The 17,685-nt window shown below is 37.3% G+C and overlaps 1 protein-coding gene across 1 annotated transcript in view; it reads right to left on the bottom strand.

The window, feature by feature from the left end:
* Nucleotides 1-17,685, bottom strand: part of LOC122804788 (protein mono-ADP-ribosyltransferase PARP14-like) — a gene marked incomplete in the record, with an annotated part of 1,493,437 nt that overhangs the window by 589,768 nt on the left and 885,984 nt on the right. The window contains 1 exon segment of the mRNA XM_044074882.1: nucleotides 9,477-9,623. Within this exon segment, the coding sequence (XP_043930817.1) occupies nucleotides 9,477-9,623 (147 nt within the window).

Here is a 17,685-nt window from a genome sequence, read left to right as displayed (position 1 = left end):
CCCGAGAGTTGGGAACAGCACCTTTCCTTCGGGCAGTGGCTTGATTGCTGGTGTGCTGATCACAACAGGGCGCTACTGTGGCACCATCCCATCCATCATCCTCCAAATTTATCTAGGCCGAGAATATGGAGTCAAGGGCTGCGGCTCACCACTTCTGTGCCTTCTGCTACACTGTGCAGGATCAATTCAGAGGCTTAGGCCTTAGGCCTTGGTCATCTGGTCAAGGAGGAGTATGGATAGGTACTCGAGCGCCTTCCTGACAAGCCGCCTTTTACTCTCTCAGTTAATTGCCTATTGGTCAATTTCTATAGCTAACTGAAGTCCATGAGGCTCAGAGTTATATACGGCGAAACGGCGGCCTACCTTGAACAGCTAGCCATGGCTAGCTTCCAGGCAGCTGAGGCCTGGCTTCTTCCATGGCCCGCCCTTCCTTGGGTCCTTCCTTCGGCGCTCCAAGTGGTAGAGAGGCCTTCTGTATGGCCTCTAGCGACAGGAGTGCCTCCGCTTTGAGGCCAAAGTGCCGGCGGAGGCCTTACACCCCCTCCTTCACACCTTTGAGGAAAAAGCGGGGAATGCCGTCCCGCCCCAAGAAATCTGATTTTTCTCCCGCCAGGAGATTCCCCGTCCCGAGGCAGAGGGTCGGGCCCAAGTAGAGGGTCCCCCCTGGCCCCTTACCCCAAGAATGGAACTGGGAAAAACCCACCGCCTTCCGTGGCTCGCAAGCCTTCCAGCGACCGAGTCAGGAATGGGTGCCCCGTCAAGCGCAGCTTTGGGCGGGGAAATTTTTCAGGGAGACGCAAAGACAAATCTCGGCAGATAGCGGCGTGTAGCATGCCAAATTCAAATAAGCCTGGGATCCATTCAGAAAACCCCAAAAACAACGGACCCTGCCCGCTGTGCTGCCCAGAACAGTCGCCAGTCGCTTACCTCAGCCAAAAAGCCAAGGGTCCCTGAGACCAAAATTAATAAGGAAATTAGTACCAGCCTTAGTTACAAAATCCTGGGACCAATGAGTCATCAACGATCCTCCAAGAAAATCCCGGACTCCATCATTCAGTCAAAATTCTAGTGTAAAGAGAAATCCCGTTGTCCTGGATGTCAGGAGGTCATCCAACCCTCCCCTTGCCTCAAATCGGATTATAGCTCATTCCGTCAGAAGGTATCTCCCATTATTGGGGACCTGTACCAATTTGTTTGGCTGCTTGTGGCCTCATCTATCCGCCCAGTCATTACAATTTTTGGGTCACGTGGGGACTCTCATTGGGGCCTTTGTTTCAAAGATTTCCCTATCTGTCCCTGTGGCTCTTCTTAAACACACCCCCTCCTAATGGACCTTTCAAGATCTCCCACTCAATCATCTCATCATGATTATTACGGAAATATGCAAAGACCCGCTCTTGGCTGGGCAGATCCAGATCAGATCAGGGCTCAACCTCTTTCCTTGTCCCCCCACCAGCTGGACCTCCTAGCGATGATGCCTCCCCAGCATGGGGGCAGGGGGCATTGCAGAGGGCCCTGGCTTCCTGCTCCTGGTTTCCCACATCAGCGTGTTGGAGATGAGGGAGATGAGGAGATGAGGGCTGTAACACAAGCCCCTTCCTCAGGGTATCATCGCCCTCCACACAGACAACATGTCACACACACAGACACAATGTATCTTGGTTTGCATCTGAACAAACAAGGAGGGACCAGAAGAGAATGGGCTGAGCTAGAGCTGGCATGAGAGTGGTGGAATGGGCTGTAGCTACCAACCGCTTGGTATAGCACTATGACACCCGGAAAGTCAAATGTATTGGCGGTCTCTAAACTAGGAAACCGCATCTCTCCCTGCAAAAAAGAAACCGCCGCTGCCGCGATCTATTTGCGACTCCACAGAACGACTCCGCATCCATTTTGAGTTCCAATTGATTCCACATCAGCCACGATTCCATGTCAGCCTATCATTAGCCTCTTACCAGATGTTCTTTTATGCCCATGGCCAATCTGGTCTTTTTAAAAGCCTTCCCAAAAAGGTCCAGCTAAGGTCTTCAATAAAAAGCTTCCTAAAGGCTATCAATTTCCTTCCAGATATGGTTTCCTTACCTGAAAATGATGTTAGATCTACCTGAAACCTTAGGCAATGGACCACCTGGGATCCATCCATCAGTCGTCCCAATCTCTGGGATCTTCTTCAATCTCTGAAACATCAGCTTCTCTCTCACTCTCGACCTGAGCAGCAGTCTCACACACTCACCCGGAAGACAGCTTGGCTCCTCTTAGACCCAAGTGGACCACTAACCACACTGACTCAGTAAGTGGAAGGTTTTTGCTATCTGGGCTCAACTCAAGGGCTTAGACCCATATCTCTCCTGTCCCAGAAGTTTTGCTTCTATCACTGCTCCTGTCCCAGAAGTTTTCTCTCAACTATTAAAGTCCCAGATTAATCTTTGAAATTCTTCACATCCCTATTAAATCAGGGATCTTCTGTCTGAGCTATGCCAAAAATTCCACAAATCCATTAAAAAGAGCATGAATCTAAAAAATCCTTTCTTCTTGAATGCTGTGCTACGGTGAAACTTTTTATTGTGGTCTGACTCCCTCTTGATGATCCAGTGTTTCATCATGCACCTCCGTGGGATCTTGATTTAGTGCTTGGCGCAGTAACATCTCCCCTTTTGAGAAGAGTCTCAGCAATTAATTAAAATATCTGTCATTCCACACCAAAATTCTCTAATGAGGCAGAAATATACTCTCCAAAAATTGGATGTTACAGGCAATTCGATTCTATTTTACAGGACCCAGCAAAAGCCGTAAGTCAGACCAGTGTGTTGTGTGTTTTTCTATAGATAATAAATTGGGCAAAAATCACAAAAAGCTACAATCTCAATGGATCAGAGAGATTGCACTTCTCAGCCCTATTCTTCTTCAATAAGCAACTGCATCATCTATCAAAGCTCATTCTACCCAGCTACTGGCACTCTATAGCTTTTTTTTTCCAAGCTTGCTATTTCGAAATTTGTATTGGCGGCACACCCTCCCCGCCGCTTTTTTTTTCCCTTTCAAATTGAAATGGGATGTAAAATCTAAGGGCTTCCTTCATTTCCATTTTCCTTGCTCCTAGTGTTTTCCAGTAGGCCGGGAGTGGTGCTAGGATCAGCTCATCATTCAGAATGATAAGTAGGATCACATCAGGATCATAGTACACACCCATAGTTTATATATGTTCTTACCATATGATCACCATCATCTCTCATCCCTACAACCCTCCTCGATGCTGCCCGATTTGCATCCTCCCAGATCAGAAAGAATTTTTTTTATTTTTTGTCTGACGATGTTATATAAGCAGGGTGTATGCATGTCTGCAAATGTGATCATGTATGCGGACAAACTGCATCAGGGGTTGGTGGGGACTGGGCTCTGGATATAGTAAGCTCAGCTGATATAGCCCAGCGAGTTTTTAGCGTGCTTCGCCCCGCCCCATTCGGATTGCCCATCGAGATGGATCCTCAACATCTGAATGTAGGTAATATCATCTAGGCTGGTGATGGTGGTGAAGATTTCCATAGTTTAACTGAGGCATAATTTAATGATTTTTGTACTATGCATTACCTCGATACAAAGTTCTTTAACTTTCTTTGTAGCACATAGATCTGTCTACCTGGTTCTCTTCTAATGTCAAAACTTTTGAAATGAAAACTGTGTAATTAAATTCACAGCTCTCTTTTACCTTTAACTTTTTCTCTTCTGGCCTATATGAGTAGTAGCTTGATATTAATTTAGATGGGGTTTCCTTCTCAAAGTATTTTAAGAGATTACTAATGTAGTTTGCAGAAAGAAACTTCACCATTCTACTTTTACTCCAGGTTTAGGCATAAATTACCTATTTTTTCCTACTTGTTTGGGATCAGTGACCTGTGTAAAACTCTGACCATATTAGATCAGAAAAAATATTAAGAACTTCAAATGATCAACACTCTTTTTGTTGGGGAGTGTGTTATCTCAATGGTATTACATATTTGCTTGCATATCCCATATATTTGGGGTGGTCATAATATATATTTTTTTCCTTGTGTGTGTTAGTATTTCTCCTAGTCTCAAATGTATTTGTATTAATCACCTAATAACTGAACATCGTTTTATGGTGTTCTGCCCCCAGTCATAGTGTGCAAAGACGCAAGTACTTGTTGCACTATATATGGTGTTACTTAGGATCTCAATTCACAGAAATGGAATACAGTCCTTTATAGTGGTATATAAAGCATCCCTATTCATTATGAAATGTGCACACAACATACTGCACTGTGGTGTACTAAGCATCAATGTGTTCAGTTCCTCTCTGATAGTGTCCATAGACAATCTGCTGCTATCATGTATGTCATTGTAAAAACTGTTAAAAGCTATACAATATGGTATATTATGCATGATGGATGAGCTAGGTTTACTATAATTAGTAATGACAAAAATGTGGTGCTGTATGAGCTTTCATTCGCAGACGCTTGCTGGCATCACTGTGTGAGGGACAGGAAATGCATATTTGTCTGCACCACAGGACACTTGGTTGCCTATAGACTATTCCTACTATGCAACAGAGATATTTTTTTCCAACAGCAGTGCTACTCATTTCTATGTGCAGTGCAGCGTATCAGCAAGGGAGGATCATCATCAGTTTGAATGCAGCTGGACTCCCATACTTTAAATCCATTAGAACCACTCAGGTGATGTACCTTTTGAGAATAACGTGATCTTAGGGATGGGCTATCTGCATGGGTTTAGCAGAAATGGCATTTTTGAACTGCAGTGAGCTTTGGCAGGTATACTGAATACAAGCCTGTCGAATGGTGCAAAATGTTTTATGAATTACGCCCTTTACTTCGGTCAAACTATATTACTTTATTGGATGCTAACAATCAAGTTACTTCATTACATAAATGTTTATCTCCATGTTGCACTACTTTCTTTGGAAGGTTCCTTAAGGACTCACTCACTATTAAAGTGTTGAGCTGGGTGTGAACCTTGAGCACTACCACTTCTAGTAGACACTTAAACAGCCAGTGGGATTTCAGAACAAGACAGTTTATTATAAAGGAAAGATAAACATAAAATGCGCAGAAAATACAGAAATACAGAATGTTCCTTTCTCAAGGGATACAATCTTGCTGACTACAGAATGTTCCTTTCTCAAAGGAAAGCTGCACATAGCAATGGAATGCTAGATAAAGTGGCACATGCAAGACCAGGTTTGGAAACCAAAGTTTCCAAGGCTAAGGAGGCGTGTAAAGCATTACAGGGTTTTTGGTATTAAGATATACTTCAGATACAGTTAGTGAAGTCAGTCAATTATTTCGGACTGACATATAGAAAATATTAAATATTCAGGATTTCAGAAAGGAAGTCATAATACAGACACTCGAGCCAGAGTACAGAAGACAGGTCAAATAAAGATAGTTTCAGTTTACATTATTCAGGAGAATCAGAATCTGTATTGTAAGACCAACTAATGTTATATGGGTTAGAGATGGTGGCACTGACAAAAAGGCAAGAGTCAGATCTGAAGGTGGCAGTGTTAAAGATGTTAAGATTTGCATTGGGTGTGACGAGGATGGACAGGATTAGGAATCATTATATTATAGGGTGAGCTCAGGTTGGATGGTTTGGAGACAAGATTGCATTGGTTTGGACATGTGCTGAGGAGGGATGCTGTGTATATTGGGAAAAGGATGCTAAGGATGGAGCTGTCAGGTTAGAGGAAAATAGGAAGGCCTAAGATAAGGTTTATGGATGTGGTGAGAAGACATGCAGGAGGGTTGGTGTGACAGCAAGATGCAGATGACAGGAAGAAATGGAAACAGATGATCCACTGTGGCAACTCCTTACAGGAATAACTGAAAGAAGAAGAATCAGAATATACATGCAGAAACTTTGGATATATTTAGCCGTACTCTTATTACTAACCAGCATTCCAGCATTTCTACAGACTGTTATTGTTCATCAGCACTGTTAATGAAGACAATATTCAGATGCTGCGAACATCTAATAAAGCCTTATTAACTGAACTACAGGGTTTGGAGAATTCATTCTGAAAAGTAAAAAAAATTTGGCCCATAAAGGAGAGACTGGCACCTGTTCAGCACAAATTTGGGTTGTTAACAGATAAAGACTTTCAATCCAGTCTCATTTCAGTTACTCCCAGTTAATTCCAGTATACTACAATCTCAGCAATTCGTTCACTTACACCAAATATTTAATTCTGTAGTTCTGCTATGAGTTCATCTAAGATTACTGTTAGTATAGTTTAGCTGTGCTGCTATTTGGAAAATACATGTTTTTACAACCTGCTTTCATTATCTTAGTAATTTTATAATAATTATGTGATAAGAGGAACACACTTTAACAATTTGGTGCAAGTTTGACATATTTAACATTTTAGATTTACAGCAGAAACACACAACTAATAAAAATGTATAGAGACTCCAAAGCCTATGTTAAAATTGGATTTTACATTTTTCAAGGATTCACTTTAAACAAAGGCACACAAACAAGGGTGTTCCTTGTCCCCTTTACTGTTTGCATTAGCTTTCAACCCTTAGCTAATAGAATAAGAAACAATGGAAAAATGAATGGATTCTCAATTAATAGAGATTGCCAATCTAAAATAGAGCTTTTTGCAGATATTTTACTAACTGTAGGAAATTGAAATTATTTGATTGAAGAAATAGGTGAGGAAATTGAAAAGTTCCAAGTAGTACTGCTGCTGAAATGTAATAACACTGACATATTAATGTTCAGTCAATTAAATCAATTATTAGATAGCAATCTTAAGGATAAATATAAATATAATTGGGAAGAAAAAGGACTAAAATATTTAGGAATAAAAATCTATCCAGATGCGAGTAAGATTATTAATAATTTTGAATTAGAAATTGAAGAAGTTTTACTGCTTATTAAAAATGGAATGACTAACTTTTGAGGGTAGGTTAGTGCTTATTAAAATATTACCCAAGATTACATATATATATTGCATCCAATAGCTTTACTACCTGACAAAAAAATTAAAGAAAATGGAACAAGATTTGTTTATAGAAATCATACAAAATTATGGGAGAATAGTGCATTAGTTTCCCAGATGTAGAATCTTACTCTATTTCTGCAAGTTTTTATTCCATTATACTCCGGCTAGACTCAGCTTACACTAGTAAATGGAGAACCACCCTAAATTCTTATAAGCTTATTAAAGATGATACATTAGAAATATGGAATAATCCATTCATCTGGTTCACAAAATTTACCTTAGAAGGAAATTAATTTTAGTCAGACTGCGTATATGAAATCAATTCTTAAAACAGTTAATATGTTTTTAAAGCTTTATTAATATCAACATTTAATGTTTTGTGTTTTCATAATTGCACATTTCTCTAGATTTAAGGAAACTTAGAACAATGTTAAAGTGAACTTACTAAAAAGGAATGAATGGTCTGATTGCATAGAAAAAAGGAAAGGATAAGTCCCCACAATATTTAATGAAAGACTATAAGTTGGATGAATCTGATAACCAGTTAATATTATTCCTCAGTAAGTAATTAAATGAAACTGCAGATAATATGACTGAAAAGGAACAGGACATTATTCCCCCATTATACGAATATATGAATGCGGATATCAAAAGTAGATTGACATACAAAGGAGCTTGTCCTAGCTATAAAAGTTAATTATACATAATAATTTCAATGCAAAATTCTAGAATGTTTTAGACAGTGGTAGATTGAGTGACTCAATAGATGGTAAGACTAAAGCTTTGATATTTAAATCAGTCAAACTTCAAGTTTATACTGGAAAGTTTTTATGTGGAAATATATACATATTTGTTTGTTACTCTCTATAAAATCTCTAAGTTTTGTAAAATGACTTCTTCAGTTTGTTGGAGATGTAGTAAGGATGGAAAAACTGACGAGACACACGTTTATAGACTGTGAAAAATTAAATGTATATTGGGAAGAGATAAGCATGTTTAAGGGGTTATAGTCTGATATTATTCTTTAAATAAATCAGTAATTCTAATGAATGTTCCACTTTCTGTGTCTGTAAAAGCCAAAGAGCCAAAACTATTTTGGGCTTTTTTTTTGGCAGTTGCCAGAATAGTTACTACAAAAAAATTGGAAATTGAACTCAGTTCCTACGTTCAAAGAATTTTTAAATTTAACAATAATATTATGTAAAAGTGAAAAAGAAGTGATCAAAATAAGATCTATAAATCACACTAAGACCTTCAGTTGTTGGGAAAACCTTGAAATGTTGCTATTGAAATACCAAGATTATTAATGTGTTAATAGTACATGATTACCTTGATGATTCAATGTATTCCTATCACTGTACAACAATATGTGAAGTTGAATTTCTTCCTTTCTGTGCATATATTGTAAATATGTTAAATAAATAAAAAAATTCTTAAAAAAAAAAAAGAGAGAAAGGACCTGAGAGACAGCATAGCTCTAGATGCAGCAGGAAGAGTTATCAATTACTGCACCCAATATTGACATAAACTGTTATTCTCACTGACTTATTTTTGTTGTATTAAATTGAAAATGTTATTATTATAATTTTTTATTTAACTAGTAAGAGTACTATAAGAGTTTTTATGTGGTTTTAATATGTATTAGGAAGATTAACAATATTTAGGATATAGTATTTTTAGGATTGTTTTTAACAAAATATGGAGCTTTTTTAGGTTAGGTTTTTCAAGTATGTAAAAAGAAAAAGTTTGGTCATATCAATTACTTAATTACTTTATTGGTTTATAGAATAATTGTAGATAATTAACTTGACTATATATAAAGCTGGGAGTGTTGTATGATATGCATTCTGTTCATCTGAAGAAGTCATTCGAAACGAAAACGCTGGTTGTTTCTGTAAAGCATTAATGTGCTGTCGAGTGTTTGGATTTGTGCAATAAAGAAGTGGTACATTCTACCAGCCTTTGGCTCCGCTTTGCTCAATTTGGATTTTGTAATTACTGCACTGCCCTAAATGGATTCATGAATGAATGTTACATAAAAGAAAACTCTAGAACACAAAAATACTGCCAAATAGCAGTAAATGTGAATTAATACTGCAATAAGTAGTCCGTCTCTTTAGCTATATCTGGATATGACCATTTCTTCTTTTACAGTTAACCCTTAAAGACCAAATCTGTTAGGCCATAATAAACATCATTAGTTGTACTGTAGGGAACAAATTCCAGTTTTTGGAAAAAAATCTCATCAGAAATCAGCTCACTCTTCATATAACTCCCATGTCTGTACATTATAGTAACTACATCTAAGGTAGCATTTGATGCAGTAAACAGTTATGTCACAGACAATAACAAACATCGGGAAACAATGATCATAATTTCAGATCAAAAGTCGCACGCAAAATCTTTAAATGCAAATGATCATATTCAGGAAGAGTATGGGGGCCAGCTGCCTCATTTGCACTATAAGGAAAGTCATTAATATACATACCTGATTTCAAATCTAAGGTTTTGTTTGTTGAATTTACAATTGCTTTTACACATTCTTTAGTGATATCGCCTGGCCGAATTGTTACTGTCACATTACTGATTTTGATTTGCTCTGGTGATGATTGACTTTGAACATCTGGAACAGATCCTTTAGGATTAAAAAAAAACACTTGTTAGACTTTTTTTTTCTATTTGGCAAATTTGAAATAAATATGACAAATGAACGAGCAAGCTTACCAAAAGACAACAAAAATTACAGCAATCTGTGTTTTTTTATTCTTACTGTTGCTTAAGATAATTAATATTTTGACTATTGACAAATCAACCTGATTTTAGGAATTTTATACATCATATGTAAAGATGTACTACAATGTAAGCAGTGATATTGGTTAACAGCAGATGTTCAGACATGTTTATAGAAAATTAATCAACAGTGAATTTATCAAACTTTTTCCGAAACTGAACAAGAGATACCTTCCTTGTATTGCATACAAACTTGAGACATTTACCTAACTGAATGCTCCTTCATGGGCTGTGAAAGAACCTGTGTATCTTAAATCCATCATCCACACCAATCTTTTTCCCATTTTTGCACATGGGTTTGGGGTGTCACTGCATCAGTGAGAGACATCTAGAGCCAATGTTCTCACTGCCAGGTGAGTAGCTATTTACCCCAATATAACAGTTAACACTAATAAGATGAATGGACACAAAAACAGCAACTGTTTTCGGTCTGACACCACTAAACAGAAAATGTTTGTTTGCATGTAGTGCTGGGACAGCTGAATATATATTTACATTTTTGTTGCATTTCAATTAGCTATGCTCAATGTTCTGCTGTTTTTCATAATGAGTACTCAACTATATGTCGTATAGTCAGACACACATCAGTTACAGACATTTGTATGGTTGTGGACTCCAGATATCAGCTTGAGATCAAGGGAATGAATAAATTCATAAATAGTGGCCCAGAAATCTATCTCAGCTTGGTGCTGTCAGAACCATGCAGTGCAGCACTTTGTAACTCCCCTCTGCCCTCCATATCTCTCAACCTGGAAACATCAAAAATCTGGACAAGGCCCATGAAAAATAGGTACAAATCTGTACGCTGATTAACATAAAATTTGCATACATAATTACGTAACCCTGCCCACTACAATGGAATCATGGGATACCAACTTTCAAACGCAAACTGAGGAACAGACAACCAAAATATGGCACCAGAGTCCCCCTGCAGCCATTCCATGTTCCATTACCTGGCTATTTCGCCCCATTTGCCATAAACAGTAATGTACACACTGCTTTACTTCTACAATGATTATTTGGATTTTATTTTTACATATATATATATATATATATATATATATATATATATATATATACACACACACACACACAAATATATATGTGTATATATATGTATGTGTCAGTGTATATTTATATATAAATGTATGTATGTGCATATATACATACACATATGTATATATATATATATATATATATATATATATATATATATATATATATATATATATGGGGGTGTGGCAGGGGAAGAGGAGACACAGGGAAAAAGGGAACTTAAGGTGTAAAGAGAAATACCATATGAAGTGAAAAGTGTAAGGGCCAGAAACTGGAAGTGCAATCCAAGGTTGGATAAATAAGAAATATATAAAAAAATATCTTACAGTAGTGAGAAGAAGGATAATGTCTAAGATACCATCTAACTCACTCTTAAGTTAACAAAAGAATTAAACTCATGCATATTGCATTTACCTCCCAGCTACCAGCTTCCAGAAGCCCAACATGTTGTACTAAGTGGAGGACAGCAGGGCTAAATATCCATACAAAACTCCCACTGTGGATCTGGCTGTTTTCTCATACGAAGTATGAGTGATCTGAGATTACACCTGGAAATAACACTCTTCCAAATGGCAAAGAAAGCAGATTGTTAGATTGGTTTCAAAAGAAAGTGGATATGTTTTTATCCACACTTACTTTCTGATGCAACAGTTATCTGTGATCAGCAGTATATGTAATCATTATCTATTACATGTAAATCATTAGTATTCAGTTAAATACTAAATATGATACTATTGAAATTTACTTAAATTGCCACTATTACTGAATGATTGCCTTGCTATCACTTCAGAAGTCTTTAACAGACTTCCAGCTGGTGAGTAAAATGATACTACTATCATAACATTTATTGTTTACATTAAGGACATAGTACGGTCCAGCATTATTGACAATCACCAGTCTGTTTTGCCACTATCCATGAGTAAATTCTTACTTGAGTCTATAAAGGAGTCATTAAGTTTTGCTATTACGTACCAATGTAAAAGCTTCAAATATCTCAGATCTTGTTTCAGACGTTTTAGCAGTCATGAAATCTGGTAGAACGGTGGGCATATGTAACTTTTATTTTAGTTTCTATACTATACTCCTTTTCTGCGTATCTCTATTTTGTGCAAAGGTATACATCAAACAGAAATCGAATATCTGCAATTAACCTCTTGCTAATTAATAGAGGTTACAACTCATTTGGTAGTTTAACTTTTTGAATCTGCATTAGCAATGCATGAAATGCTATCCCTAGCAATATCAGGCTATGTGGAAATAACTGTTTATTCCTACTTAATTTTAAAGGTTATTGCATGCAGCAAAGGTATTGGACAAGCTGAAAGTTTCCACAAGCTTGAAACTGAAAATAACTGTTGTAACCAACATTATAACTAATAATGCCACTTCCAAATACTAGATGGCCATGTTAAATAATATCTGCTGCAGGCTGAAAGAATTCACATTTCTAGTTACTTGCACCCAACACACACACACACACACACACACACACACACACACACACACACACACACACACACCCTTTGTTCCTTTCCTTACCTAATAGTTCCCAGCAAAGTTGAAACAGCAGCGAAAAGCAAATGGAGCCCCTCTAGCAGAAAAGCAAACATCCCATTATCTTGGCAGCATAAGAAGTCCCAGCAGCAGAGTCCCTCAGCAAAGCAAAGTCCCAGCAAAAATGAACCGAAAACGGCAGTAATGCAGCACAGCAAAAGTCCCATTCTCTCTTTAGCAGCAAAGCAAACAAAATAAGAAGCAGCGGAGTCCCTCTAGAAGCACAGCAAAGTCCCAGCAAAAACGAGCCACAGCAGCAGATTTAAGTCAGTCTACCAATTCTTCTCTCAGCAGCAACAGTTTAATTCCCGCCTGCTCGCAGCCAGCCGGAAATGATGACGTGAGCTCCTTGAGCTCAATTCCGACTGGCTGGTAGTGCTGACGGAGCTGACATCATCGCGCATGTGATGATGTCAGCTCCGACAGCGCAAATTTAAAAAAATAAAAAAAACAAACTGCAAAGAAATCGGAAATGAAGGGGTACCACTCGGGAATCGTAGCACCCCTTCATTTGGACTCCAAAACTCAGTAAAAACCGAGTAATCCGGGATGGTTGGGAGGTCTGCTGCCCTCTCAATTTCTTATCTCAACAATTCCAAAACAAAGACACAAAATCAGGAAGAGATTGTAAATAGTTCTCTTGCATACTTAGAAAGATGCTAGAATAACAAGCTTTGCAGTAGCAAGCATTTTCTGAAGCAGACAATGTCTAAAACTCATAAATCTCTCATTATGTATTACATCATTAAGGTTGATCTCTCTTACCACTGCACATGCAATATTCTTGGCTGAAGACAAGGCAATAGCACTATAGATGTGACTGAAATGCATGGACTTTATTTTGTGAATATATATTGTAAGAATTGTGTGCTGTACTTTTTTACCAGTTTCTTTCGCTTCTGTGAAACTGTGTACAGTCTTCCATGATGTAGTTGTATGACAAAAAAATCCTGATAAACTATATTCATTCCATGCTGAATGAACACTATTTGCTGTTAGTGGTCAGTGCTGAAAAGGGTCAACAGACCAGTCCACAATCCCAGTTGTCAAATAGTAAATTAAATAAATAAATTTAATGACTGCTAGCATCAACAATTTGCCAGAAAAGCTGCAATTTTTACAAGGAACAGACATACCTCTCAACTTCGAATCTGGACAAAGCCAAAAATAAGGGAGGGGGAGTTTAATTATTATTTATCTATTTGTTAACTAGGTAAAACCAATGGAACCAAAGGCCAAAATGAGCATTGCTAGAGATCAGTATACAATGACTTTATTGCCCTCGACTATTTGAATGGAACACTCAATCATGAAGTAATACAGTGGACTAAAGTGAATTACAGTAGGCCTAGCATTTTTATAATGGGCATTCTGGGAGGTGTGTGTGTGTAACAAAGGGACATTAGTAAATAGTGTAACAATTAGAGAAATTGATAAAAAGTGGTTTAAAGAAAGTGGATAACCAATAATATAAATAAAAGATAAGGATGGTGACCAAGAAGAATGGACAGGATGGATAACTAATGCAGGTATGAGTGAGAAAAAAATTAAAAAATGCTGAAAGGCAAAATTGATGGATAGCTACTAAAAGATAAGGGATTCATGTGAAATCATCAACTTTAAACAGTTCATAAATCTTTAAAGATCCTGAAGAGGTACTTTTGTTGTGATTAAACAAACAGAAGAGACTATATTATGTCAATGAGAGAGAATTCTTCCAAGAATTACTACAAGTCAGATATAAGTATTAATAAGACCATCATTGGCATTACTTCTACTGATCGATTGTCGTGGATGTCTGACTGGATTCTTCACATTGTACTAAAAATGTATGATTTAACTGTGTGTACCAGTAAGTGAGCAGCTCAAGAGGGCACCAAGAAGGATATATCTGAACAGCTTCATGTATCTGTTAATATGAATTGGTAATTAATGAGCCAGACAGACACGGATGTGCAAAGATATGATTCTCCTGAATTACACTTTTTGGTAATGTAAATATGATTTGCCCCTGCACTTGATAGATCAGACTTCTGTACCATATTCTTTAGATTGTGAACCTGGATTTTCCAGAAAACAGGGAATTGGAAAAGTTATGCAGAAATTTAAGTCGTGAACAGTCTGATCAGGTCAGGAATAACCAAATTAAATGCTCTAATTGATGGCTAGGTCCCCAGATGCGCTTTGAAGACTTAAAACGTTAAAGGAAAAGTGGGCATGAATATCTACAGGCTCTGATAAATAGTAAAACAGATTGCATAAACAACTAAAAGAATGGTCAACCTTTGGAAGGAGGAAGAATTTACTGGACTTGTATAAAACATTGCAAAGCATTGTGACGTGAGAGTAAAAACACATGCATTACCAATGTTTTGGTGTGTTAAAATAATAAATATGCTTGGTATAAGTAAATAAGAAAGCCAGAGCAAAGAAAAACACAGGAACTAAATACACAAACATACAAGTACAAAAAAAACCCACCATTACCAGGTTTATGAAACACTTCAAAAAACTGAGCTAATATAACTCATTCACTCCAATGAACTTCAACATGTTTGCACTGTAACTTCCAATGAGTGGAGCCTAAGCCTTTTGATAGAATCAAATTATGTCCTCACATTGCAAACAAATATTCATACCTCTGGAACCATAGGGGTTATGAAAGAAGTATAAATGGCAAACCCGTCAGTACAAACTATTTTCTATAGGGGTAGTTTTCTTTAGGTTCTAGGTCTTAAATGGAATTTTATATGTCACAGTAAGAATTACATTCGTAATATTTTGTAAATAACTTATAATATCTTAGCAACAACAAGTTACACACATACTGTCAAGCAGCATTTTATTAATCTAGCTGACAGCTTTCATATGAGCCTAAGGAGTTCTGTTCTGTCTGTGTTACTTGGTTGTTGAGACATTTAGATAAAATGTGAAAAAAATTTAAACATTATATCTATATAAATAAATATCATAAAAACAACAGTTAATATCTCTCTACTTGCACTAGACAGAGGTCAAATATTAATGCAGCTGAGTTTGCAAGTATGTAAGCTTTAAGATGAAATCTTTTAAAACCTTGTACATTGCATGGTTTTGGAATTACTGACACAAATATAAACAAGCAATTTTTGGCACCTAGAAGCATCAGTAGATGCTAACTGCAGATGATCCTGGAAGTTTCATTCAGATATAATGTTTTGATACAGGAATTAAAAATAAGAAGGAAAACACCACCACTGTTTGGGAAGTAAATGATGTGGCACTACGATTTCTATCCTGTCATGTACCTCAAAGCGGGGGTAGCTAGTATGTCTGGTCATAGATCACATTACAGATCTTGAGGTCAGATAAGTTATGGTTAGGGTGAGGACACTGGAGGGACCACCAATACTAAATTCTGTATAGGGCCTGAACATTGATGCCCCATATTTCTACGCTACCTTTCTAGCAGATACCAGGAACCACAGACTTAAAACTTAAAATGCTAACACCAACTGGAACAAAGAAATGGAACTTCCAATAATAAAAAAAAAAATACTCAAAACCACAACAGATTAAGTGCTTTCATCAGATTATAACCAGGACTTCATCAGAATCTAGTAATCCATTAAAACATTCTATCGGAACAGGAAAAAAATATTCTAGTTTCTCTTCAGAATAGCTGAAATCTCATGGTGTTCCAAAGTGTAGGTATGGACAAATGCGTGTACAAAGTCAACAGGGTTCCCCTGTAAGTTAGAAACTCCATTCTGACAAGATTCTTCCTCTTATTTGTCACTTCTTGAAAAATATTTGTTACCAAATGAACTGGGTATCCCTTAGCATCCAACATATCCATCAATTTGGTGCCTTCCTCTAAAAAGGTTTCATCCTCAGAAATCATACGAGCAAGCCTCACAAATTGTCCCTTTACTAACCCCGATTTTTGATGGCTAGGATGCCAGCTAGTGTAGTGCAAAAGACTATCCGAGTAAGTGGGCTTCCTATAAATATTGCTAGCATATTTTCCATCCTCTTGGTTCCTTGACTTGGTTAATAGTTAGGGCAACTCTTATGTGGAATCTGCATGTCCTCCCTGTCTCCCAGTGCGAGGAAGGATCATGCTAGGTTCTCTGGTTTCCTTCCACAGCCCAAAAATTTTCTGTATATGAACTAATAATCTTCCAAACTGCCCAAAGGTGTGGACGTGTGTGTGTGTGTGTGTGTGTGTGTGTGTGTGTGTGTGTGTGTGTGTGTGTGTGTGTATACGTGTGTGTACGTGTACGTGTGTGTGTGTGTTTCTGGCAGCAGGATTAGATTCTCTTTCTTGCAGCCAATGAGTGCTAGGATAGGGTCACGCTCTCCTGCAGTGCTGAACTAGTTTAAGCAGATGATTGGAAAATGAATGAATAAAGAGACATGAACATTTAGAGTGGCTCTATCATGTTTATGACAGTAAGCTATTCATCAAGACTAACGGCACACAATTTTGGGGTAATGTGACTATGAAGCACAGGTGGCGGCAAGATGTATTAATTATAATAAGACATTTGATACTATTAAGCATGACAGATTGCTAAATAAACTGCAAAAAATAAATTCTGGACATACGATGGCTTAAGGATTAGTTAAATCAATGTAGTGGAGGGTAAGTTTAGAATAATTATAATGCCCACTGATAAGGATCAGTGGGTACATTATGGATAATTTGCCCCCCTGTTAATAAAAATGTATGCTAGACATCATCTTCTGTCTGAAGATACCTTAGACATAAAGTAAGCAGATGACTGAATGTTGAGATGTACCATTTTTGGTAATGTGATCCATGGTACAATGCAGCAAATTATTTAAATGGCTGAAACAGTGGCCTATCAAAAATAACCTGGTAGCGAGCAAAAGTCAGCCCAGTGCAGTAGCATGAGAAGTCAGGAGAGATTTCCCTTATCCTGTGATGGTACAAAATTGAAGATTGGGAGAAATCACTACAATGTATTACATTAGACAACCATCTCAAGTTTAATCTACATATATGTAAGTTTTGTATATAGACATGGTGGAAGTTGGTGCTCTTTCTGCATTCTATGTCTAAAGGATTCTTAGTACAACATCTCCTTTTACAGTCCTGGTTAGAGCTCTGTTGGAGCTTGATATAATTATATGGAACACAAACAAGACTTTTTTATTGATTGAATATATTCAAAGATAATTCACCAGAACAGAAACTTTAAATAACTCTCTATTAATAGATTATGGAAATCTGCACAACATTCAATAGCCTACTATAGGTTGCAATGTTAATTTCATAAGTTCTAGTAATT

The sequence above is a fragment of the Protopterus annectens genome, chromosome 6.part0 (assembly GCF_019279795.1).
Source record: "Protopterus annectens isolate FY-2018-M chromosome 6.part0, PAN1.0, whole genome shotgun sequence".
Lineage (NCBI taxonomy): Eukaryota > Metazoa > Chordata > Ceratodontiformes > Protopteridae > Protopterus > Protopterus annectens.
Note: the sequence above shows the minus strand (reverse complement) of the source record. Positions and strands in the feature narration are given on the sequence as shown.